The 26,943-nt window shown below is 48.0% G+C and overlaps 1 protein-coding gene and 1 pseudogene across 1 annotated transcript; one reads left to right on the top strand and one right to left on the bottom strand.

The window, feature by feature from the left end:
• Positions 1-6,403: 6,403 nt before the first annotated feature.
• LOC149360959 (tetraspanin-33-like) lies at positions 6,404-17,406 on the bottom strand. Its single transcript, XM_089569429.1, has 3 exons — positions 16,672-17,406; positions 7,462-7,661; positions 6,404-6,539 (listed from the first exon to the last, which is right to left on the bottom strand). Exons 1-3 carry the CDS (start codon positions 17,404-17,406, stop codon positions 6,404-6,406), a joined length of 1,071 nt encoding a protein of 356 aa, XP_089425555.1.
• Positions 17,407-18,047: 641 nt separating this feature from the next.
• LOC149360958 (uncharacterized) lies at positions 18,048-19,214 on the top strand (annotated as a pseudogene).
• Positions 19,215-26,943: the final 7,729 nt, after the last annotated feature.

Here is a 26,943-nt window from a genome sequence, read left to right as displayed (position 1 = left end):
GATCAACTCGAGAAGGTAACGCGCGGGATAAAGTGCGTCACATTAAAGTTGCTGTTGTCGATCCTTGCGCTGTAGAAGTGCTGCAGCATCAAGTATCGACCACCTAAGCCTGCCCTGCACGGCTCCCTGTAGTTATCCGAGTCGACGTCGTAGAGCAAGACGCACAGTTCTGTTCCCTTTCCCAATACAGTCATCTTTGCTCGCAAGTTGGTGATGTCATCGAACGCGAAAGTCACATTCAGAAGGGAACTTGAAGTCTTCCCGAAAACGCAGCCCGGAATTGCGCCCAGAACGTCGGTGAAGTTCAGTTTTGAGTCGCACACCTCGAAGAGCGCCATGTAGCCAGGCATCCGGGACACCAGCTGTGGAGGCGTGGGCTCCTCCAGCCGGAAGCCTTTCCGAGCGTACAAGGCTAATGACATGCTCACGCAGAGACCCTTGAGCTGTTGCGGGGTGTGTCCTTTCGGCTGCGGGAAGTGAGCTCGGATGCGCGTCAGCTGGGACGCGAAGACAGGCACAGAGTTGTCGCAGTACTCGTCGAAGTTGTTCGCCGGCAGCAGATGGTGGGTGGTGAAGAACGTTAAATTCAGGTGGCTCTGATGTGTGCGGAAAAACTCCATCTGGATGTTATCCTGAGTGTCCACTATAGCATTCACGTTGAATTTGGAAGCGCCGACGTTGAGCGAAACTAGAAGCTGGAGGTTTTCGATGAATTCGCCCAGTCGCGGAAAGCTGCCGCCAAACATAGAATCGCAAGGGTAGTTCGAGACCCAATGCAGGGCAATGCCAGATAGTTCGTAGAGGCGGTATGCGTTGTAAACATCGTGTACCAGCCGCTGCCGCGATTTGTAGTCGTTCTGGATTCGGTAGAAGTCGGCGCTATCTTCTGCATAACCGCCTAGGGCAAGAAGCACATCTACTGTCTCGGTTTGATCCTGCGCAGCCTTTTTGATAACGGCCAGTCCGTAATGCTCGTCAAATTTCTTTGCCCTGCTGCTAAGGTTTCCTCCTGGTAGGGCCCATGACCAGTACACGACGTTTGGACACAAGGCGAATGGTATATGGAACGGCAGGAAGTAGTATCCAGCAGGCCGCCTAAATCGCGTCACATTGTAAAGACAGTAGACAGGCTGATTCCTCCCACCGTCGATAACACTGGGAGCAGGATCCATGCTTTTTTTGTCGGGGATGGAAGCGATGTCCGTCAAATCCTCGGAGCCAGGCACGTTAGGGCTTGGCTTCAGGCATTCTTGGGGAATCCCCTGCGAAGTATTCGGGGTGACAGGCGTCACCACAATCGTTGCCATAGTCGTGGAAAGCGTGGGCAGCGTCGGGGTCGGCGGCAAGGAGGTCGCAGGAGTCGAAAAGGCAGGATCGTGCGCCGTAGCCACGAAGAAACTCGCCCTAATTAGGGGAAGGAGGAAGAAGACGACGGGAACGGTGAGCGTGGCAACACTAACTACACAGAAAGCCCACGCCGTGATGAAGCAACCAGGCGGCGTCCGTCGGTAGACATCCGAGGACAAACTTGATGCGCTTTCTCCCCGCCTGTGCCTCCTCGCCACATACCTCGAATCGTCGGGGCCAATCTGAACGTCGGTGATACCGCCGTCGTAACCTACCGCCGGCTCCGGGGCTGCCGAGACTCCTCCATGGAGCCCGGGATCTTCGGCCGCTTGCCGACTTCGTGGCGCTTCCTGATGCTGCCGGAATCCTTCGCCATACATCTGAGGGCCTCCCTTGTGACTTGTGTGCCCTTCCTTTGGAAAACTGGCAGGCGGGTTGAAATGCGTTGGCCGGGAAGGCTTTGCCGCAGAACACAATGAAAAGGGCCGAGCCACGTGCCACGAGGCAGCGGCCGTCGGGATTTCTGATGGTGATGGTTAATACACAGAGGACAAAGTTCGTTTTTGGTAGCCCACGTAAACGTGTAGTGAAAAAAAAAGGGAATTGAATTAGAGGAATCCAAACTAGGTTGCTGTTCGGGCTGGGACAAGATTTGTAAGCACATGCGCGAGCTCACTAGAACGATCAGGGCAACTCAGAACAGGGAATTTTCCGGATTGCAGTAGCTATTGCCGATTTCAGGCATGGGAGGATAAGCAATAGTAGATGGCGCCGTTTTATTATTGCTTCCGAATAGTCACTGGAATGAAAGGGGGCTTCGTCTTTGTGAAGGTGCATCTGACAGCTTCTTTTCTGGAGCTCCTCTGTCTCTAAAACATTATACTTCGAGGTAGAAATAAGCATCTTGTATCGAACAGCGCGAACAAAGACAAGCACATGAGATAAGGAGACAGACGTATGCAGCGTCGACTATCAACTGAAGGTTTGTTTTCTTGCCAGTAAATGTAAGTACATAGATGACTTAAGCGTGAAAAGATACACGACGCGCAAAAAAAAAAAAAAACGCGACAACAGCAACAGAAACACTCGGAAAATCCACAGAGATTATCAGTTCTCCAGCAGTGACAGCTATTTTTTGCAAAAGTACAAATGAAGGGGCGCTGGCACATGCATTCCCCTATTTCAGTACGTTATACGCCTCGATTATTTCGCTTACAGTAGTGTCCCGTTTTTTTTTTTTTTTTTTTTTTGCGATCATTGCTGTTTCACGATACAGCGGCACGCACTGTTTTTTCTGCTCTTATGCCCATTCATAATCCCGTAAATGAATTCTCATGTATACAGAAACTATACTTTTGAAACTTTATATCGATGTTCTTTTAGTCTTTCGTTTTTACAACGGCCAGTCTGCCCCAGGGGGGTCAAACTCGCTATACCTCCCAGCGGCCACGAAGTACAGACGGTAACGCATATTCCTACTTCAGTTACGTTCATAGCGAATGGTGTACGAGTTATCTCCAGGACAACGGACGACCGAAACACGCAGACGCGGGGGTGTTCGCGTGGCGTCTGCTTCACGCGTGGACTGGTCCAAAATCAGTCCCGCTAGGGGAGGTGGGCGGATGTATCGTTGTCCGCCTGCTGCGCTTTGCCGCGCGCCGCGATTTACTTGAGTTTTCGTACACCGTTCTTTGCTGTAGTGGCATGTTAAAATTGGTTCCGCTGCTGGTCAACAATGGTAACCGCAGCGCAGGGCCAATCTATGCCAATCTTTCAGAAAACACTTCTCGACGGAAACCGCGCTTCTAACTCAGAAAGAACTAATCTTAGAGTCCTTTGAACAGAAACTTCTCACTCTTGGCATTTTCATTGATTTTTCCAAGGCATTTGACCGCATGAATCACAGAATAATGATAGCTAAGCTCGAGCACTATGGTTTTCGCGGAAAGTTTCGTCAAATAATTCAGTCTTATTTAGGTTCTCGAGTACAACAGGTAAACATACACAATGACTCCTCAGATTTTAGGCATATCACTTCAGGCGTTCCGCAAGGGAGTATCTTGGGACCACTCCTATTCCTCCTTTATGTTAATGACGTCGTCTGCATTAGTAAGCTGCAAACTTTTATTATTTACGCAGATGACACCACTTTATTTTTTAGAGCCTCACATTTACAAGATCTTCAGCAACAAGCATCACATTGTCTACACTCGCTTTTAGAATGGTCTAAATGCAATTTGTTAAGCATTAACACCCAGAAAACAAAAGCTGTGCTCTTCAGACCTCGCAGTAAGCCTATTAACGGATCGCCACTTTCTTTAAGATTGGGCTCGTCACTCATCCAGATTGTTCCAGTCATCAAAAGTTTAGGTGTGATTTTTCATGAGAACTTATTATGGAATGATCATGTCGAAATGGTAATAAACAAACAGTCCAAGGTTGTCGGTATTTTATGTCGACTAAGGTACTTTATGCCGAAGCGTATTAAGCAAATGCTGTATAACGCACTTTTTTCTTCTGTTCTTAACTATTGCTTTTTGGTCTGGGGCACTACGTCTTTTACCAACATTAATCGTTTGCACTTTCTTAAAAAAAAAAGCTGTTCGTAGCATTGTGAATGCTCCTCGACTAGAGCATAGTGGCCCGATATTTCAGGCACTCGGCATCACCACCCTTCCCCAGTTGTATGAAACGTTGCTCTTAAGACGGTATGAAACAAGTGTTATTAAAAACAATTGCTTTATGTTACAGCTGTCTGGACTGAAATACAAAGAGTCTAAATACTCTACTCGAACAGTTTTGAATTGCTTTGTACCTAAGACCCGCACAAATTACGGGTATCAAATGCTGAACTTCACTCTCCCACATTTATTAAATAAGAAATCCTTATAAATGTATAGCTAAATAATGCCAACAACTGTTATATGTCTTGTGTGTTTGTACGTTTTTTTTTCTCTGAAAGTGCCCTCGTATTGTTTCTTTCGTTTGTTTTGTTAACGTGAAAAAGTGTATCACTGCCAAGCTTCTGTAGGGTGCGCCGGCCTCGTGAAGCCTTGCCACTGGCTTTTTGCTGGCGCACCCAACATCGCCATGATGTTAAATATATTCTGATTCTGATGTAGAACAGAGAACATAATTTTAATGGTTTTATGGGACACATACATCCTTCCCGTTGCTTTCAGTCTAAAAGAGATATTTTTGGAAAATACACTAATCTCTAAGTTACAGCATTGCGTACACTACAGGCAATGTATGTTGACGCAACAGAGCTGTGAAGTTTATCCTTAATGACGCATCTGACATTGTCAGTACATAACTTCGGGCACATTCACGCAATACATGCGCGATCATTCCCGCATAATGTTCAAGCTATACAGAAGGATCAGTCTGTGCACAGTGAGAGCACGCAATTCAATGCATGCGCGATGTACCTTAGAATCATAGATAATTGCAAAATATTTTTTAGTATTTATGTAAACGCGTGAAAGCAAACCACTGTCACGCAATGACCTTCACTGTCCATGCTGACATATATGCGACACCAATAAAATTGAGTTAAAATACAGTTGCATAATCGGTTCCCACGATGCGCCGACTCCTTAAGGACGAAACCCGATGACTGCCTCGTTAACAGCGGGGACTAAATTATTGTTCATGATCCACGGTGCGGGTCTCGCCGCACTCTCGTCAGTTTCGAAGGACGCGAGCTGAAAACCGGACCACCGAAGTTGTCGCAGCACCGACATCACTAACGCATCAAAGAACACGACCTTGAAGTGTCCGTGACCGGCGCCGCAAAGCAGGCGACAGCGCCCGAGATAACGCAACAGACGAAGTTCGCGAAACACGCAAAAGATGCGCGGCGGTTACGGCCGCTGGGGCCATAAATTCAAAAGGGACATAGAGCGAGAGATCCTTCCTCCTTTCAAAAGCTTCTTTCTGTTACATATTGTTCTTTACTAGAGATGCTAACTAAGACCGATTTCACAAAGCCTACTGCGCATGCGCGCGTTTACCGGAAGTAGCCAGCCGCCATCTTGGTTGCAGTCCTTCGCGGCGGCGTCTGCACGACAGCCCACTATATTTGCATCTTGACTCGCATTACACTCGGTCACAGTAGCTTTCCGCCGTTTCGTTTATTGTGTTGAGCTAAGGGAAATAGAGGCGCCACTACGGAGTTTCGAGTGGTGCAGTGCTAATCGCAGCAGGCGCAGCGCTGAGAGGGTGTTCAGTTGCTGCAGGGAGCGGAGTGACCGCGGCGGCTTTGCTGTGCTTGCCACTCGAACCTTGTCTTTAAAAATGTTTCAGATGACGATTAAAACGCGCTTGACCGTCACTCTTGTTCATTTTGCCAGCAGAACATTTCAACGGAGTGCGATGCACGCCTTCAAACGTCTGCAGACAGTGTTTGCATTTCATTTCTTGCCACTTCATTTTGCCGTTTCAGTATTCGCTGTATTTATCTAGGCATTCGCTATAGACGCGTCACGCCGCATTTGTTGTCGTTATCTTTTCATCGTTGTCCTTGTCCAAAACTTGCCATGGCGTAGTCTTTTTTTTTTTATGCACGTAAGCACATAAATGTATTCACGACGTGCTCTGCGGGTCATCAGCAGGAAAGCTGAGCAGTACGAGCGAGCTATGCCATTTCTCGAAATGAAGTTGTGACAAATGCTTGTGTTCAGTGAAAAATGGGAAAAGGAGAAGTCACTCGGAAAGGTTATGAGTGCGACCGCCGCGTTAATGCGACCGCCGCGGCCGGGATTGAACACGCGCCTTTCGGGTCAGAAGTCGAGCACCATAACCACTGAGCCACCGCGGCGGCGTTTTTTGTGCGTTGAGCAAAACGGTTGGAATAGGGCGCAATATAAACCAGCTAAGGTGCTTTTCGCAAGGCCTGGTGTAGAGTCGGTTACACAGGCGGCGATGGCACACCACTACATACAACATCGATCATCTAGCGTAAGACCACTGAATAAAAGCGACAATGCAGAAAATGGTGGCTGTCGTGAGCTCGGGTGTATTGCGGGGTTCGGTGGCGGTGTGAATTGGGGAGTCAGTTGGCGGTGCCCCGGAGGAGAGCCCACAGGTCCGGACGCTGCTCCTCGGTGCGACTCTGGCGGCGGGCCTGGGCCTCCCGCAGGCCGCTGGTGTCCCTGGCCACCATGACGGCCTGGCCCTCCTCCAGCCGCCTGCAACGACCACCAGATGGCAGGGGGTGACACTCCACTCGCAACGTCTGGTTTGTGCTTTCTGTCAACAAAGCCTTCAGCTGCCTCGGCCCCCTTCAGGTGACGCAACCAAGGAACAGCCGGCATACGACCCGTCCGTTTACGCTTTGGATCAGAGCGCATGCATGGAACAAGTGGGGCCGGTTTAAGTCGCATCATATATCGTAAAGCTTGAGGGGGTTGGAGTACGCTTGTCAGCATTTTGGTACGAAGACCATTATAGTTATCTGTGTTATCTCTGTGGCCCTTTTCTGTCGACATTTGGACGAGAGGCTATAACCTATCTAACCATTGACTTCTGTTTTGGTCTCAATTGTGATTGAGAAAAAGTTAACGTTCAGACCACATAAAGAATTTCCAGATAATATATTTAGAAGATTGTCTCAAGCACGCGTAAAGTGATCACTCTAGATGGCGGCTAGCAACACGAAATAAAAAAAACGAGCTCTTGCAAGCCTGTAGAAACTACACCAATGCCTCATGTAAGAGGTTTCAGCTCAAGTTAAGGCGACAACGCAGCGAGCTATGGAATGAAAAATGATAGGTGTAACGTTAAGAGATCGGAAGAGGGCGGAGTGGGTGAGAGAACAAACGCGGGTTAATGGCAGAAAGAAGTGGGCTTGGAGAGGGCATGTAATGCGAAGGCAAGATAGTCCTTAAGGGTAACAGAGTGGATTCGAAGAGAAGGCATGTGTAGCAGGGGGCGGCAGAAAGTTAGGTGGGCGGATGAGATTAAGAAGTTTACGGGGATACGGTCGCTGCAAATGACGAAGCACAGGGTTAAATGGAGAGACACGGGAGAGGCCTTTGCCCTGCAGTGGGCGTAGTCAGGATGATGATGATGAGCACAGGTACTTTGAAAGAGAACGAAGCCCACTCTCACCGGTAGTAGACGTCGTAGATGGCGGACAGCGTGAGCACCTGCTCCCGCATGGCGATGGCCAGCGCCACGAGGAACAGCGTGGCCAGGCAGAGGCCCAACACCAGCATCGAGGCCGGGAAGACGCGCTCGGTGAGGCGCGTGAACAGCGCGTCCGAGCAGCTGCGCGTGTACACGCGCGACCATGCCGCCTGGTCGGAGGCCTGCGTCATGGCCCGTCACTCCGATCAGCTGCCACCCCCATTACCACTGTGCAGTACAAGCAGGGCCCACACGCGCGGACGTAGCTGGTTAAAAGCATGCTGCTCTTCACCTACATAGAAACCGTGGAAACGTGAGCGACATTCGGGTGAGATCGTCCTCGCGATGAATACTCTTTCTCTATCGCTATCGGTCGGACCCTTCCTGTCCCACCTGCCCCTGTATCTATGCGGACCTGGCCCAATGCCTCTTCTATTGCCCGGCTGCTCAGCAGTCGGGTTCCTCCCCCCACCTTCTTTATCCATCACCACCTGGCACGACTGGCTTGGCGCTGAAGGGGAGGAAGAACAGCGACTTCTGGTCGCCCAGGCGGTCGACATGCTCGGCCTGTAAATTATGGCCGAATAAAGGTCTTCTACTACTACTACTACTACTACTACTACTACTACTGCCACGCGGTTTGCCCTCCTGCATCACGCACGCGGAATTGAGCCTCTCTTCACAGCGATACAACGACTTCGTCTACGGCGTATCCATAAGTGCCCGTAACTTATTTCGGTTCGGCTTCAGTGCCTACTGTGGTTTCATGCGACTCGAATTACTGGACCTTAAATTTGGAACCCCTTGCGACAAACCACGTGGAACCATCTCGAGTCAGGCATGCGAAGGGAACACAGATATTAGTTTTTGGTGTCTCTGGTATGGCGCCGCTGAGTGTGTGCTCGAGTTTGTGTTCAGCGCACGACAGCTTCAAGACGCCTAAAATAGGTTCCATAGAGACTTCTTATGGCACGAATTGGTAAAAAAAAACACTATAATTAAGGCCCTCAAACACCGTGGAGGCACTATTGGGTGTGAGGACGCGGCAGAAATTGAACAATTATTTATTTGGGAGGGTGTATACTATTTTCTTTCCAACCTATGCATGTCCAACACCAAAATGTGCAAAATGTTTACACAACTGCATAACAATTGGAGACAATGGCGTAAAGAAGCTCTTGAGTCAGTTATATGTGAAATCTGTTATCGAGCTGGCTACATTCCCCGCTTATATGCTTCTTAATAACGATAGTAGCAAAGGTAACTTTGTTATCATTAATCAGATGCAGCATCAATGCTGCTGCCTCATGGATAGCTGAGAAGCCTCCATTGATATGTTCCATCTGTTGCGTTTGGAGGCTAGAGCCCTTTCCCGGAATTAGATGCACAGAGCATATTTGCGTTTTTCTTCGATGCAATGTTGCAGTTTAGACCTCCTTTGACTTACAGCAAATTCCGTCGCCTGGGGTTAGCACTGGTCTTTTTGACAGCGTTGAGACTTGAGAGTAACCGGCATATAAAGGGTGTTTCACTTATGATTTTACACAACTTTAAAAAATAGGCTTTTTGAGTTATAAGAACACTTTTCTCGACATAGCAATGTAAAGAGTGAAATACATCAGAATATAGCTAAGACCTGTTAACTAGCAGTGTGGTTAACCAATATTGAAGAGTTATATTTTTAACTATTACTGTTAGGCTCCATTATTACTGACAAGAATGTATCCCGCAGTAAGTAATATCCATGTCAGTTTTGAGAATTTTGAAAACATTGATACCCTCGGCGCTGCGGCCCAACAAATTTCGGCTACATCGCTCCAATATACAGCCGCTTTCGAGCAGCATGTAGGCAAAGCAACCTCTCCAGTGCACGGAACTCGTCGAAATTGCCAAAATTTGTTGGGCCACGGCGCCGAGGGAAATCGCGTTTTCGAAATTCTAGAAACTGATACGGATATTACTTACGGTGGGCTACACGCCTCTCTGTAATTAAGGCGCCTAACAGTAATAGTTAAAAAGTCAACTGTTCATTATTAGTTAACCAGCCTGCTAGTTAGGACGTCTTAGCCGTAAACTGATGTACTTCTGATGTACTATGTCGAAAAAGCGCTCTTCTTACTCAAAAAGCCTGTTTTTAAGAATTGTGCGAAATCTTAGGTGAAACACCCTGTATACTTGGACAACAGGACAGACCTTAATACAGTTGTACCCTTGTATAAACGTTGGCAAGCCTCCTTGCTCAATTCTTCAAGTTCATGCTTTCAACAGGTTTCTTGCCTCTTCTATTCTGCCATGGATAGCACTTTAGAAGGGCTGCATGACAGACTATTCGGTAAGGCTTAATTTGCGCCGAAGCCTCCTTGCACTTGCTTAACTAACTAGATTATGTACAAGATTCGCAAGGCGCGTACACAGGCAGCAATCAGAAAATAATGTTGCTCCCCCGATGTACGGCGTTACACAGGTTTGGTCAGTACAGCATGGCATCCTGAAATTAACCGTGTGGAACGAAACCTGGAAGGTTAAACGCCCCTCTTAGAGACTGCAGGGGGCGGCAGAAAGTTAGATGGGTGGATGAGATTAAGAAGTTTGCGGGGATACGGTGACCGCAACTGGCGAAGAACAGGGTTAATTGGAGAGACATGGGAGAGGCCTTTGCCCTGCAGTGGGCGTAGTCAGGCTGATGATGATGATACATTCGGAAGGTCACCAGGCCATTCTTGTGTACTTTCGGCTCATTTGTTCCTCCCTTTATTTTAAAGCATCTGCCGTTACAGCGCCGAAGTTCAGCACTTTCACCAGCCGCGGTGGCTCAGTGCTTACGGCATTTGGCTGCAGCTGGGCATAAGCAGACAGCTGGATACTCAGTTATGGTTCGGCAAAGGAAGCGTTTTTCTTTGCGATGATCCACACCGAAAACCACGATCCCGTACACCCCGAGAAGGGTCATGGCAGAATGAAAGAGCGCTGTTCTGGAAGCCTTTACCACGCAAAATGATATTCCGATCTGCAACGCAGGGCGTGAGCTCGACTCATGGACGAGGCAAAAGCGGCGACATTCACTGAAGCAGCCTGGCAGCCCACCCATCTCAAGGCAGCCGCTGCTGCCGTTGACGCCCCAAGATAAGATTACTATAGTCGGATACAACTTAAGTCTGCAGTGAAGCTCCGCCCACATATATTCAGCCTCCGCGCACAGAATCCCTCCACGACGAAAAAGTAGTCCACTGGTTAAACGTTTCTTGTCACGTAAGTAAGAATCTTACCACAAGAAAAATATTATCAGCTCTATAATTTTGACACCTGGATTGTTTGATATAGTGAAATATTAAAGAGCTCATTTCGCTTACTGTTTGCATTGGCCAGCGGAGTAATACAGAATGCAAGGACCGCGGCCCAGTGTTAGCAGCTGCTGTTTTTTTAAGTTGCATCCTACTATACAACGCGGAATCTGAGACCGCTTAAATTAAGTGGCAGGCAGTCCTTTTAGGGGTGAATGTTCAGAAATTGCTCGCAGGGAAGGACTCAGGCTTATTTCGCGGCAAGACGCTCACAGTGCACACGGACTCATTTCGCTATGGCAGGCACTTTCAGGATATGGTTTATGGTTATGGTTTATGGGGTTTAACGTCCCAAAGCGACTAAGGCTATGAGAGACGCCGTAGTGGAGGGCTCCGGAAATTTCGACCACCTGGGGTTATTTAACGTGCACTGACATCGCACAGTACACGGGCCTCTAGAATTTCTCCTCCAAAGAAATTCTAGCCGCCGCGGCCGGGATCGAACCCGCGTCTTTTGGGTCAGCAGCCGAGCACCATAGCCACTGAGCCACCGCGGCGGCGCACTTTCAGGATAGGCATGGAAGAATATTACAAATGAATGGACCCTCGGCTATGTAGGAGCTGGTTCATAAGTGCGGATCAAATGGGCCAAATGGTGATTCTGCGGGGTTTAGTCACCAACAAACGTTTCAAATCAGAGAGGAACCAAATTAACCGGCTGTTCGGGCCACTTATGGAAGAGGCGGAACATTTTAAACAGTGTACACGTATGCCGCGACAGATTCTCAAAAGAATCCGAGCAGCAGTTACGCTCAATTACGTATTTACTCAACTCCACATGTGAGTGCAAAATTGTAGGCGCATTTCTGATCAAACGGCGCACTGTGCTGTCGATTATCGTGTGTTGAGTAACTATGCAGTAAACTGGCAAAATCGGAGACAACCTTTGCGATTGGCTCTGTGATGTTAGCGATTTCCTGTCAGTTGCAAGCGGGAACGAATCAGTTTAAATTGCGCCTAGCTGCTGTCTGCCGCCTTCAGCCTGTCGGTTATTGCTGTCGACACTGGATGTACGCATAATCTTGAACACGCATCAGCTGCTTCAACGTTTTTCTCGCGAGAAACCCTGCCTTGCGCGCCGGCGCCTCATATACTGCCTGCATGATGACGACCCGAGCTGGGAAACCTTTCTTTTTTTTTTAATGAGCCGGATGAGAGGTGATGGTGCGTACATACATTTTTCAGCACGTCTAAAAGCATATTCGCCTTTCCACTCCGCAGGAAACATGGGAGTCTACGCGCTCGCATAGCGCTTCACACGTTGACGACGTGCAGGAATGCACATGTCCGGAACAGGGCGCATTAAAAATAGTGAAACAAGCATTTTGCAATTCCATAACGCCCACTGCCTGCCCGAAGTAGCCGATTCGATGACTGAAGAGAAAACGAGACCGCTTCGCCGACCGTGTAGCAAGCGCGTACAGTGTTAATGCCGTTGACAGTTTGCGTTCTCAACTTGCTGTGCACAGCGGTTACATGCAACCTCAGTGCACAGAATTCGAGAATAAAGATTCAGCACTCGTGTTTGCGTCTTGTCTCCGTCGTCTATTTTGCGTTTCTTTAATTACGAGCTCCTTCGTACTGTCGGCTATGCTTGCCGCGTTGCTATCCTCGTGTTTCGAATTGCCCATTGAGGCGGCGAAATAGTGTTGGGCCACGAATACATCACTCGCTGCCGCTGCACGAATCTTGCAGTGGCGGCGCCACGTGTGCCTCGTTATGAGGTAAGCCTCCCCTTTCGGTATAGCCTCACTCAGTATTCCCCTTTAGTGCCCCTTTTAGGGTTTTTTCCGCTCTCATCGCAATGAAGGAGTGATGGAAACGTTGGTTAGTTAGGTTGGTCTCAATGGAGCAAAAAGCAACTGAGGCTTTGATGCGCCAAACACAAGGTTAGAGTTTTTGTTAAAGGTGCAGCTTTTTATGCCTAGAGTTTGTTTAAAACACTGGTTTGTTCGAGAAACTCAAAAATACATGAAATATCAACCAGCGCGCACAACTAAAAGCAACATGAGGTGTAATGGGATACATTCATCGTAAAATGTTATGAAGTATTTCTTAGTTCTTCTAGTTTTATACATGAAATTAAAATGTGGTTTACTGCGAGTTCAGCACCACACCTTTCACAAAGAGGTTTATCTTGTTTTTTTCAGTAGGAGTAGAAAATCATGTGCAAGGTGTATGTGTCCAATGCGTAGCCGACATAAAGTAACTTCGTAAAACGTTCTTTTTATTTATTTATTGTATTTCAAGATACCCCTAAAGGCCCTGTTCACGAGGGTATTACATAGGGGGTGGTAAAAATACAAATTGTATACATAGAAGGAACATTAACATGAGTAACAGGGGAAAAAAGCAAGAAAAGAGAAATAAAAATTAACATTTCACCCTTCACATGTTTGCTGGCGATATTGTCAGCGCGCAAAGAAAGATTTGCTACCATTTCATTCCAATCATTCTAAGACGGTCAAAAGGGCTATCGCTTTACAATGTATTTCTTCTGCACTAACGAAGTCCTGTCACCACGCTGTGCTCGCTGGCTTCTTGTCACAGGTCTCAAGGCTGGAAAAGGCAGGCTTCCCTGATTCCCTCATTCTTGCTGTGACGCAGTCCTTGTTAAAAAAATTGAAGGGCAGCAAGCGCAGCAATGCGAAAGACCCAACGAAGTGTTCAAGGCCGGAGGTGGTACCGTACGTACACAAAACTTCCCGCAACATCAAGAGGGTAGCCAGGAAGTACGGAGTAGAAGTGGTTTTTTCTGCTCCGCGAAAGTTGTCCGGTCTATGTGCACGGATAAGAAGAAAAGAAAAACGGCAAGAGTGTGGCGTAAAACACCGTAAGCCCCACGTAACTTGCAAGAAAGGAGTTGTATATGAGTTCCCGCTCACTTGCGTGAAGGTTTACGTTGGGCAAACTGGACGTTGCCTCAACCAGCGCCTTCTGGAGCACAATAACTCATTAAAGAAGACAGGCTCCCATCTCCCGGAACATTGCCAAGAATGCACTAAGAAGACTAAAGTCGCCTGTTTTCCCCGCTTATCGGACTGCAAAGTATTGTTGAGAAGCCGCGATCAGATTGAACGGGAACTGGTGGAAGCCTATTACATTAGAAAAAAAGGAGATAACTGCATCAGTGATTCATCAGTGATACTTCGCCGATCTAAAATGGTTTTCTTAGATAGATTTCTGTAATCGCCGGCCTTCGGAAGTCTTTTGATGTTCTCTGGAACCCACGTGCTTGTGATTCGCTTAGTGGCGCTTGGGTAAAGCGAAGGTATATTAACGGTCTACGTCGAATAAAGCCTGTTGATAGTAAGCGCTCGTCCCTGTCTACTTCTCTGTCCGTGTCTTTTATTGCGCCCCTGTGTCCTACTGGTAGTCAGCAAGAATCGAAATGTGGCGGAACAAGACACAAAATAAACAAAATAAAAAAAGCAAGAAAAGAAAACACAAAGATAAAAACAACGGAATAAACAGAACGAAAAGCAAAACTCGAAAACATTGCGGTGAGCAGAACAGAACTAGAAGAAAACTACACATGACTTTGATTTTTTAAAAGTTCATGAAATGATGTCGCATTCGTTTCAGTTGCGATTCTGTAAGGCAGCCGGTTCCAATCAATAATGGTTTTGGGTATGAATGATTTAGCATAACTTGAAGTGCGACATGTGATGCGTTTGATTCATGTGACGTCTACATGATTCCCATTATCCTAAAATGGGCTTTACAAAACGCAGTTTGTTCTTTACGTACTCTTCCCATGTAGCCTGACACATATTTCTGATTTGGTTTGGTATATATTGAATTCAAACAATCTCTGTCCGCTTCGTTCACTTGTCTCATTTGACCATTCGGGGCTTGTGCAGCGCATGCATCTTCTTTCTCATTACCCACAATTCCAACACGGCTAGGGACCCAGCAGAATTTAATGTTATGTTTTTGTTTTATGATTTTACTACAATACGAGGGGCGTTCAATAAAGATTTCCCCTGACTAACTTCTCTTTATTGCAGGATGCTAAAACTGCGCGTGTGTAATGACTTAAGTCACTATAGCTCACGTGCCAGCGTGCAACTCTCAACTAATAACGGTCTTTCGTTTACAAGTGCTGAAGTTGTGAGAGGTGTGGTAGTGGATGCAGTGGAATACAGAGCAGTCATTAAGTTCTTGTACTTGAAAGGCCGCACTCCAATGCAGACGTTCGATGAGATAAAATAGGTTTATGGGGAGGATTTCCCATCATATGATGTAGTGAAGAACTGGCATCGTCAATTAAAATGCAATCGGACATCGGTGGAAACGGCTCCGATTGCAGGGCGACCTCACTCCGCTATCGGTGAACACACAATCCAGCAAGTGGAGGCCGCCATTTTAGAAAATCGCCGCGCAACCGTTCGAGACCTAGCCCAAAATGTCAAGATTGGTGTTGGGTCCGTAGAAAATACCATTCAGAACCATCTTCATACGCGTAAGGTATCCGCTTGCTGGGTTCTCCGGCTGCTCACACCTTTACAAAAGCAGGAACGAGTCGAATGCTCCCAGTATCTTTTGACCATGTGCCATGGAAACCAGGAGGACTTTTTCAACAGACTGATCACACATGACAAAAGCTGGCCATCACTATTATCCGGAAACTAAAGTGCAGTCGATGCAATGGAAGCACTTGGACTCACCGCCTCCAAAGAAGGCACAGTCTCAGCCCTCGGCGGGCAAGGCCATGCTCAAAGTCTTTTGGGACCAGCACGGAGTAGTCTTGATGGATTTCCTAGCAAAGGGTGCCAGATTACTGGGGCATACTACGCTCACTGCTGCAGAAATTGCGGGACGCCATCAAAAGCAAGAAACGCGGCATGCTCACCAAAGGTGTCCGGCTTCTGCAATACAATGCCCCACTTCAGAACTCACACTTTGCCCAGATGGAAGCACGCTGCTGCGGCTTTGAAATTCTACCGCATCCCCCTTATTCACTCGATCTCGCACCATCGGACTTCCACCTCTTTGCAACAGTGAAGTCATATTTGAAGGGCAAGCATTTTCCAGCTGATGAGACTCTGATTTCTGAAGTCAGCACATGGTTTTTGGAGCAACCTGTCGACTTCTACAAACGAGTTGTTTACAGTTGCTTAAAAAGACGGGAGATGTGTGTGTCCCTGGGTGGCACCTATGTAGAGAAGGACTACTAAATCTGCAAAGTTTCATTGCTCTCTGTCCACAAGAAGTGTGTCAGGGGAAATATTTATTGAACACCGCTCGTATGTTCGATGTTTCCCATTATAGATTCAGCCGCATTTCTATAGTGCAGTGCTTTGAGCTTAACGAGGTAATCGGTGTAAATGACGCTATTCTTGACGTTCTCTTACATTTGTTCTACAGCTGCGAAGATGGCACAAGACTCGGCACTAAAAAGCGATGCGCACTCTGGTAGTCGTATCATTTTTTTTATTTTTTCCTTGAATTTTTGCACTTCCAACACCACCTTCTTTTTTTGAGCCATCAGTGTAAAATCCAGTGTAGGTGTCATATTCAAGAACCTTGAAGTACAAATGATTGCAAGCATTATGCCAACACAAAGGCAAAGCTCTAGGCTTTTCACATCGAATACTCACGATGGTGTGGCTTTTCGTGGCATCGCGAGATATATTCTTGGCAACTCCTTCTGAGACAGCACTCTTTAAAGCATCTTAACCCAGACGTGCGTCTGGGCTTGTTTTGTGTTGTGTTTAGCTATGCAGCTGCTCTTTTTCAGATCTACGTTCTGTTTTAGCAAACTGTGGGATCTGCATCCGAATTAAGTGTGCGGCAGCGCTATTAAAATTTCGCGTACAGAGTGCGCTCAGTCGCTGGCGTGGCTCACCTGGAGCACGTTGTGGGCACAGTCGATGGCGGGTGGTCGCCCTGCCGACTCGTTGCGGCGGCAGCACGACACCGGTACGTGGCAGCGCTCGCGGCTCAGGTTGCCGGAGTCGCAGGCGAAGTAAGGGTTCTGGTTCCAGTCGCGGAAGCCCTCGGAAGAGACGCCGCAGCAGTGGTACCGCAGCTGCATCCAGTCCACGAAGCCCTGCAGCTCGGCGCTGTCCCGGTAGGCGGCGATCATGTCGCGCGACACGGATCGCTCCACGTAGCGCCGTGCCGCCGAGGGCAGCAAGAACACGAGGCCCGAGCCGACCAGCAGCAGCAGCGCTAGCACGCTCAGCAGGCGCACGTACACGCTGAGGAAGGTGACGTTCTCGCGCAGGGCGCCCAGGAAGCCGAACGAGGCGGTGACGAACGCCACGCTGGACAGGAACAGAGCGGCCTTCTCGGGCCGCTGGAAGAGCACCACCACGATGTTGCGCCCTGGCGCACCGGGCGGCGCTGAGCGCGTCAGCAGCGTGTACAGCGAGCTCAGGAAGCCCAGCAGGCAGAACAGCAGCACCAGCATGTTGACGAAGACGAGGGGCAGACGCACGTAGTTGTTCACGTCCTCCACGGCGGTCGTCGACAGCGCCTCGGCGTCGATGAAGCCGCTGCTGCTGTCGTCCTTGGGGACATCGTGCGGCTGCTTCTTCTCTGCCGGCTGAGAGGAGATGCCCGTCCCCGCCTTCGCCATCGCTCTTCTTCGTCCTCTTCTGCTGCTGCCCTTCCTCGAGCGCTGGCGAAGGCGCTTTCGTCTTTCGTGACCGCCACACCATTTCCCAAGGAGATCAGGTACAGCCACGGTACAGATTAAAGGTTAATTTTAGGCGGCATAGCAAGCCTCACACCTAAACGAAAAACACGGAATACCCGCAGTACTGAACTGTGGGAAATACCTCGAGCACGCACTAACTATGGTCACCAGATGCTACGTAATATGCTCCCGTCGCATCTAAACAAACGAGTTGTTTCATAGCCACAATACTGTTTTTTGTAAATATATCATAGCCACAGCAATTGCACTTTCTACCTTTTTCTTCATTGCACCGTACATTGTATACTTCATTAAACACTCTCCTAATCTAGTAATTGTCTTTGCTTATGTCTTGATTTTGTGCCATATCCTCCCATGTCTGATGCGTTGTGTTTGTATTCTAGTTTTTTTGCCAATGCCATGCTTTTAGGGGCCGTGAACCGCGTCAAGCCCAGTTAGAGGCTTTTTGTTCACGGTCCTCAGCATCTGTAATGTTGATGTTGGAATAAAATGATGATGATGATGAAGGTGGGCTCTGCGGCTGTGCCACTGCACGGGCCGCTAATCCGCTTACCTTCGCTATGCAGGTCCTTGCTCAAGTCGTCACCTTTGCTCTCCTGCCGATATTGACGATCGGGACACCCGGCTACGCAGCTGACATCCGGACACCATATCAACAAGATGAACTGTGTACCTTGCAACTGGTCGCCACCAACGATACGGAACCCCTGGCCACGCCACCTCTCGTATGCCGGACCAACGAGGCCACATCGGCGTCATCATCGTCACCGACAGCATCATACACGTCATCTATTAAAGAGCGACACCCACCTTCGGCACATTGTGGGCTCTGCGGCTGAGCCACTGCACGGGCCGCTAATCCGCTTACCTTCGCTATGCAGGTCGGTGGTTCCCTTTTCGCTAAGAAAACTAGCAACTATTGCCTGGTACAGCTGCCGAGCCCGCAGTGTTGCCTTGAACTTGCTGTTGAATGTGTAAATGTCGTTCGCGCTCTACTACTACTGTCGGGCGACGTTGAAACGAATCAGGGACCACACAATCTTGATGATATTATGACTGAATTACAAAAGCTGTCCGCCGGACAGTCACAACTTATCACTGAAGTGCAGGGCCTTAAAAGTCAACTGGTAGCAACTGATAAATCAATATCTGCCCTAAGAAAACGGATTGCTGACCTCGAAACCCAATGCGAGTGCCTTACCACCCTTCGAGCCGAAGTGGAAACACTTCAAGCAAACGCTGATAGAACGACAGAGCAGCTTTTTGATTTGAACACGCGTCTGGACGATCTCGAGAACCGCTCGAGAAGAGACAACCTTGTATTCTACGGCCTTCCGCACTCAAATGAGAAAGAGTCTTAGGACCAATCAGAAAAAACAATCATTCAACACTGCCTTGACACCCTCAACCTGGTGATATAACCTAAAGAAATAGAGCGCGCACACCGCCTCGGCCGCCACAGCAATGACCGCAAAAGGCCAATAATAGTGAAGCTGAGATCAATCAAAACAAAAGGGATCATACTCTCGAAAGGCACTCAGTTTAAAGACACTGGTTTCAGCATTGGCGAAGATTTTTCTCTACCCGTTCGAAACGCACGAAAACACCTTGTGGCCTTTGCTAGGACCAAGTCTGCACCCTTTTCCTTCCGTTACAAAACTCTGCACATGGGGCCGAAACGGTATATCTTTGACCAAGCTACGCAGTCAGTCAAAGAAATCCCATAGGAATCTTTTCGCCGTCGGAAAGCGCGCAAGCAGCCACCGACTAACTGTCGAGTTAATCTTTCCTTTTCTATAATCTACACCAATGCACGCAGTTTCCTTCCAAAGCGCGAGGCCTTGTCTAATCTCTTTTTATCTTCTGGCAGCAGCATATTAATCCTAACGGAAACGTAGCTATCAAGCGACGTCAGTGATAATAAAGTTTTAGATGACTTACCGAATTTTACTGTTTATCGCAAAGATCGTCAGGGCAAACGCGGAGAAGGTGTTCTTATTGCTATTAACAACCAAATTTCGTGTTCTGTTGTTAACATAACTTCAGATCTAGAAATATTATGGTTAAAATGCAGCGCCTCACCGCAAACCGTTCTGCTTTGCGTGTGCTACAGGGCCCCTAACACCAACCCGTCATTCGCTCCTAAACTAAACGATTCTCTAGATCAAATTACAAACAAATACCCCACTGCACAAGTTGTTCTCTTCGGAGACTTTAACTTCCCGAGTATAGATTGGCAAAATTTAGGCCCACTAACAGCAGGTAACTCTGAAGCTAGAGATTTTGTAAATGTTTGTTTAAATTTTAACTTGAGGCAAATGGTGCTCGAACCGACTCGCGTTACGCATGAATCTTCAAACATCCTAGATTTAATACTCACAAACGACCCTGAAAGCTTATCATCGAATACATACCTGCGCGAAGTCAGTGATCATAAGGTTATTCATGCCACGTTCAAGTTTTCCCCCACCTCCCACCAAACGTTCACGAAAACCATCCGCCTGTACGATAAAGAAAATTACGAAGCAATCAATAGCGAACTAGAAGCTTTTCTGCCCTGTTTTCAATCTGTATTTTATCTCCGGACTCTCAGTGATAACTGGTCAGTCTTCAAAAACAAGTTAAACGAACTATCACTCAAATTTATTCCCTGTATTAGCTTTCGTGCAAACCGCCAAAAACCGTGGTTCTCACATGATCTTAAAAGATTAGAAAGAAAAAAAAACGACTTTATAGTACTGCGAAATGGAATCGAAGTGCCGATGCATGGGAACGCTACTATACAGCTGAATAATCATATTATGCTGCAGTTCGCTGCGCCAAACATGCCTTTTTTCAAAAAGATCTGCCAAAAATCCTAACCAATAACCCCAGGAGGTTTTGGGAAATAATAAACCTCCAAGCAACATGCAACACACCTGTTACAAACGCCGCGGGTGAGGATGCCACTGGTGATGAATGTGCTGAAATATTTAACCGCGCTTTTGCGTCTGTCTTCACAGACGAAACAGACTCATCACTGCCCACTCCGCCTACTGTAGCACTATCAACAATGCCACCCCTTGACATCACGATGCAAGGCATCACTAACCATGTGGACAGAATAAAACTTTCATCAGCGGCTGGAGTGGAAGAAATCAACTCTAAAACACCGAAAAACACCAAACACATTTCAGCCATATATCTTTCATTATTGTATTCGCAGTCGCTTTCAACAGGAATGCTACCGGATGACTGGAAGGTTGGGAGGGTCATTCCGGTCCACAAATCAGGCGTAAAGGACTCCCCACTGAATTATTCCCCCTTCTCCTTAACCAGTGTGCCTTGCAAAATCGTGGAACATGCCATCTATTCCCATGTCATAAACTACCTAGATTCTAACAACTTTTTTCATCCAGCTCAGCACGGGTTTCGTAGGGGACTCTCCTGCGATACTTTCGATCTGCATGCTAACCTCCACCGTAACCTACAGACCGATGCATTATTTTTAGATTTCGCGAAGGCTTTTGACAAGGTATCCCACTAACGCCTATTACTTAAAATAGCCTTTTTAAATCTGCACCCTAATATTCTAGACTGGATTAAAGAATTCCTAGCTACGCGTTCTCAGTTTGTTTCTGTTATCGCAACTCAAGCACTCTCCTTATAACATCCGGCGTTCCGCAGGGATCTGTGCTCGGCCCGCTTTCATTCTTAATATATTGTTGCCACATGTGACGTACGCTTATAACACGGCAAATCATGAGGTCACCGGATATTCTCCCTTCTATTTGCTATATGCCCGAACTCCCCGCGTTTTCCTCGATACGATATTCCCGTTTTCCCTCGACGACAACGCGTCCGTTGCCCAGATACTCTGCCGTGCCGAAGAAGCCCGTCGTATAGCCCGTTTACGTACCCTGGCCTCTCAACGCCGCTCAAAAGAGTACTACGACCTACATCATCGTGCAGTCACTTACTCTCCTGGAGACTTTTTCTGGCTTTGGACGCCAACCCGCAGGCGAGGATTATATCAGAAGTTTCTGCATAAGTACGATGGCCCCTTCGTCGTGTTGGACCGACTGAATGACGTGAATTACGTCATCGCCAAGGTGACGACGGATAAACGCCGTTCCCGCAAAACACAAGTCGTTCATGTGGCCCGCTTGAAGCGCTGCCAGCGCCGATCTGCCTGACTTTCTCGAGGACGAGAATCGTCTGCCCCCGGGGAAATTGTTAAGCCGCGTAGTGGCTGACTGAGGACTTGGAGGAACAAGAGGGAGGCGCGCGCAGACTGATCTGGGCTCTGAGCCGTTTCCGGCCAGCTGTGTTCCGTCCAGCCTTCACCTGTATAAAAGCCATTTCATCCGCTACATTATATTAACGACCTGGCGCCACAAGTATCCTGTAAAATTCGCATATTCGCCGATGACTGTGTAATTTATCGTACCGTTACTAGCATTTCTGATCAAGTGGCTCTTCAAAATGACCTCAACCGCGTCCACGAATGGTGTGACCTCTGGCTAACGACACTAAACGCTAAAAAATGCAAACTCGTGTCATTTCGCCGTCAACGCAACCCCCTTATTTTTTTCCTATACAGCTGCCAACTGATCTATAGAAAGCGTCCAATCGTTCAAGTACCTCGGTGTAACACTCTGTAGCGATCTTTCTTGGCGAACACACATTATCACAACCATATCATCTGCTAACAGATCTCTAGGATTCCTAAAACGTCATCTTCGTCATGCACCGCAACACGTGAAACTTCTAGCTTACAAAACCCTTATTAGACCTAAACTCGAGTACGCCAGTCCCATCTGGAATCCACACCAAATATACCTATCACATGCACTCGAATCAGTTCAAAATCGAGCCATTCGTTTCGTTCATTCTGCATATTCATATACGATCAGCGTATCATCTCTAAAGAATAATTCAGGTCTCGAAAGCCTTGAAGCTCGCCGTCGCGTCGCCTGCATGTGTTTGCTCCACAAGTTTTTCCATAGCACTCTGAATCAAACACCTCACATTTCTCATCCGACCCATGCCGCCGCGGTGGCTCAGCGGTTATGGTGCTCGGCTGCTGACCCGAAAGACGCGGGTTCGATCCCGGCCGCGGCGGTTGAACTTCTTTGGAGGAGAAATTCTAGAGGCCCGTGTACTGTGCGATGTCAGTGCACGTTAAAGAACCCCAGGTCGTCGAAATTTCCGGAGCCCTCCACTACGGCGTCTCTCATAGCCTTAGTCGCTTTGGGACGTTAAACCCCATAAACCAACCAACCAACCAACCTCATCCGACCCGCATACTCACCGCACTGCACACCCGTTGCAGATCGCCCGGCCTCTATCGCACACTGCAACTTTTTCAGGTTCCTTTTTTCCCCGCACCATTGTTGACTGGAATGCCCTCCCCGCCGATGTTGCCGCCATCACGTGCCCATCTTCATTCTTATCCGCTGTAACCACTTGTATCATACTGCAATGACATGTATTTATTATTGTTGAATATATTAACCCACCCCTTATGTAATACCCCCTGAAGGGGGGTCTTTAAGGTGAATAAAGTGAAGAAGTGAAGCCACTGCGCTCGAAACCTTTACTTTATGCTTGCCGGTGACGTCCAAGCTCCGCAGATTCTAAGCTGAACGATCTCAGACACCCTACAAAGTGTGTGCATATCGTAGAAGATGTATATTCAGTTCAGTTTATAACCTTAACTGTCCCCCGTAGCGGCATTACATAGAGGTGGATTCCTATACATAGAGCAAGGATCATGGTAAATAATTATTGAAATAATGGTCGCATACAAATTGCAAAAGCGAAGATGGCCAGGTAGTAGCAGCGATTTCTTGGGGAAGGCCGTTGCAGTCTGTGGCGGTTCCGAAGAAAAATGAGGCATAGAAAGTGAAAGAAGTGAAAAATGAGGCATTGAAAGAAGGAATCACAGTGTATCAGCCAGCCTTCTTTGGCATTAGTTAACAAAGAAGTATCGTTTTTAGATAATTCGTGACTTGCTTCATTTTGGTTTTGAGGGGTGCTTTTGTTCGGAGTTCACCACGTGGCATATTGTGCGTTTGATGGTCTTGATTCCGCTAGACCAATGCTCGTTGCTCTGTTTGTTCACGTGAGTGTGATTTATATATGTTTTCGTTTTTCAATAAAGAATTCAGTTTCGAGTCAGCGCTCGTCTTTGTGTCCTCTTGCTTTGTCCGTCGTTTTGTTTCGCGCTGTTCCCTCCCACGATGCATTGAAAGTGGTGGTCCGTGCACGTGGGCGCGCAACTTGGAGTCGATGGCTGGTTCGATATGATATGCGTGCTGCTGCTGTGATGTATGGTGCTTGATTAACGGATGAAAAGAGCTTGTAGCACAGTGAAAGGCTGGCAGTGCGACGTCGACATAAAAGCGGGGATAAACCGGATTCTGCTTTGAGAAATGAAACTATGATATTATATGAGTACGATGCACGAACAAATCCAACAGCGCGATTTTGAACTGATTCTAATGCGTCAGCGAGATATGCTTGGTGCGGATGCAAATGAGTGACGCATGTTCGAGTTTTGGCCTAACAAGTTATTTATATGCTATTGTACGTTCCGGGCCGTTTCGCCGATTTAGTTTGAGAAAACCTGAGGTTTTGTAAGCTGCGGAGATAATGTTATTGACATGTATGCTTCCTGACAATCCGTGGTTTGGTTTGGTTTATGGGGTTTCACGTCCCAAAGCGCCAAAGGCTATGAGAGACGCCGTAGTGGAGAGCTCCGGACATTTCGACCACCTGGTGTTCTTTAACGTGCATTGACATCGCACAGTACATGGGCCTCTAGAATTTCTCCTCCATAGAAATTCGACCGCCGCGGCCGGGATCGAACCTGCGCCTTTCGGGTCAGGAGCCGAGCACCATAACCACTGAGCCTTCGCGGCGGCTGACAATTCGTGATAGAGGGTTACACCTAGGTATTTGTAAGACTGCACTAGTTCCAGGGGTGTGTTAAGAATTGTGTATGGAAAACAAAAGGGACTGCGCCGGCGGGAGAAGTACATGCATTTACATTTGTTGGCATTTGGCATCATTAGGGAATTATTGCACCATTCTTAAGCGCTGATTAGATTGTTCTAGAGAGCAGTTTAGTCAGATATGTTATTGATTGCGCGGTAAATGACGCAGTCGTACGCGAACATGTGTATATTTGAAGAAATAGACGGAGGTAGATCATTAATGTATATTAAAAACAACAGAGGAAAGGTACTGACTTCAGCAGAGCGCAGCTGGAGACAGGACCCGCACCCAGCTCTCTGACAAACCCAAGAGCAGGTTTTATTCTCTCTTCCAGCCGTCCCGGAGACCAAGCTGTTGTTGTTGTTGCCTTGGTGGCATGGCACATACCCACGGCGGGGGATTGGCCAGGGTTCAGTGACGAAAGCCCAAAGAAGGCAAATTGGTGCCAAGCTAATAGATTACCTTTTGGTGCCAAGCTAATGATTAACTTTGGGTACGTATTGCGAGGAATTAAATATGGAATTAGAGCCCTCTGTCACCCGTTGAGTGTGTTTCCCTTCTCCTCTTCAGCCGGTGATGCCAAGACGGTGGCGAAAGGTTGGCGCTGCTCCCCGGCTATCCCTTCAGTGGGGAGCTAGGGTTACGAGCGAGAGGAGAGCATCAGCGCCAATGTACCGTCTTTGTCAGAAGTAACCAGGCTGCATGGTTTCCTTCTAGCTTGTATAGTGGAGCCCTTGTGGCTTTCCTAAAGATCCAAAGGTGATGGAAGGTAAGAAGACCCCCAGTCCTTACCTTTAACAACCCTTTCAGCTTCAGGGAAGCTCTAAGGGCTCCACTGTACGAGCTAGAAGCAAACCATGCAGCCTGGTTACTTTTGACAAAGACTGTACGTGGCGAAATCACTGGGTCGCAATGGAGAAGCGCGAAAGGAGGTAAAAGACGACGGAGTCGGGACGAAGTAGGCTCGCTCCAGCCGCTCTAGGGCTACCTGGTGAGCGTAACCATGCAGGTAGACTGTGTACGACACCGAACGGCACTCAAGGACGCGAAACGCTGAGGCGGGCGGCTGTTCTGCGTTTGACCGATAAAAACCGATGCTGATGGCGCCGAAACACATCGCGGAGCAGCTGGGTGTAGCCTTCAGGGGTGGCAGGTGGTAGAAAACCTCGTTGAAACCACTGAAAATGCGAAGTTGGGGAGCCGCGAACAAGCTCAGCTGTTGAGCAGGAGGCAGGAGAAGTCCTGTTTGAAGGCGCAGCTTATGCACAGTGGGTTGAGAGGCTGGCGGTGGTCTTGCCTAAAAAGTCTCAAAGAGGCTTAAACTCATAATGCGAGAGTAGTGCAAAAATTAGGGGGCACTTTTACGACCGACAGTGCGCGAGGCGAATGCTTTTTGGCGCCGATTTGACTACCTGTGTTCGTCGCTTGCCCTCTGCTTCGTCTCCTCCTCCACTTCGCCCTCTCCAGCCGCCGCCGGCTGAGCACGGCGCTATCTCTTCTCTTGCGACGGTCGACGTTCTTTTATGCCCTCGTTGCCCGAGTGGAGCTGGGCCCTGTAGCGCGGCCGCAGGCTGCGCCTGACTAGTGTTGAGCCCTGCTGGGAAGGAGGCCAGGTTACGGCATATTCACCACTGATGACGTCATCAGGAGGCGTGACAGCTATAGTGTGACAGACGGCCGGACGGAATGATGAGCCATGAAAGGCTTTCTGCTTAAAAAGCCATATTCTTCAATACAAGGATGTCAGATGCAGGCGCATCATCATGTACAGTATGCCCCTATTACATGGACAATGACACATCAGTTCCATGTTGCGGCAGCATGCGAATTTACTGGAACGCATTTATGAAAGCCTTTCTGTAAACTCACTGATCAGCCTTTGCGGCTTATTATTAAGTACTTATCAGGTTGCAATAACAAGTGCGGCTAGGCAGGAATGTTGAAACTGTTTTGCAGCGAGGAGGGCAAGAAACGTGGCAAAAGGTACGGGAGCTACACTAAGGATGGTGCATGCGCCCGCTGATTGCTACATCCGTATAAATTTTCATTTCACAGCAGAAAAACGGGAGATTACAAGAGCTATACGTACACTATCACACACTGGGCATACAAAGCAACCTTAAGAAGATATGGGTTTGATTAAATGTAGCTGCTGTGCATAATTATATCGCCTTCAATCGTGCTCCATGAAACGCACGGAAACTGATGTGCGTGTAGTCTTTCTGGCGTATCTAATGGGCCTCGTTCAATCGAACAGCGCTTGACAGTTGTTTCGTGTTTCAGAGCCTGTAGTGCAGTTGCCAATCTTTATATACGGTTAATTGCCAGATATCATGGAAAGCGAGCACAACTGATTTTGGAGGCACGCTACACAAGGAAGCTCAAGTGCATAAGTTTTCTATGAGAGATATGCATGCATGCAGTATCCCTTAGCAAAAGTGTCTACGCTGGCATATGATGGCAGCGAGCTGACAG

The sequence above is a fragment of the Amblyomma mixtum genome, chromosome 2 (genome assembly GCF_055824585.1).
Source record: "Amblyomma mixtum isolate Tamu chromosome 2, ASM5582458v1, whole genome shotgun sequence".
NCBI lineage: Eukaryota > Metazoa > Arthropoda > Arachnida > Ixodida > Ixodidae > Amblyomma > Amblyomma mixtum.
Note: the sequence above shows the minus strand (reverse complement) of the source record. Positions and strands in the feature narration are given on the sequence as shown.

Excerpts from the sequence above, each read along its gene's own strand:
- LOC149360959 (XM_089569429.1), bottom strand. The coding sequence starts at position 17,406 with ATGGCGAAGGCGGGGACGGGCATCTCCTCTCAGCCGGCAGAGAAGAAG. Across the intron at positions 7,662-16,671 it reads GTGCCCACAACGTGCTCCAG|GCCTCCGACCAGGCGGCATG; the intron begins GTGAGCCACGCC and ends GCCATGACGCAG. Across the intron at positions 6,540-7,461 it reads ATCTACGACGTCTACTACCG|GCGGCTGGAGGAGGGCCAGG; the intron begins GTGAGAGTGGGC and ends TGGTCGTTGCAG.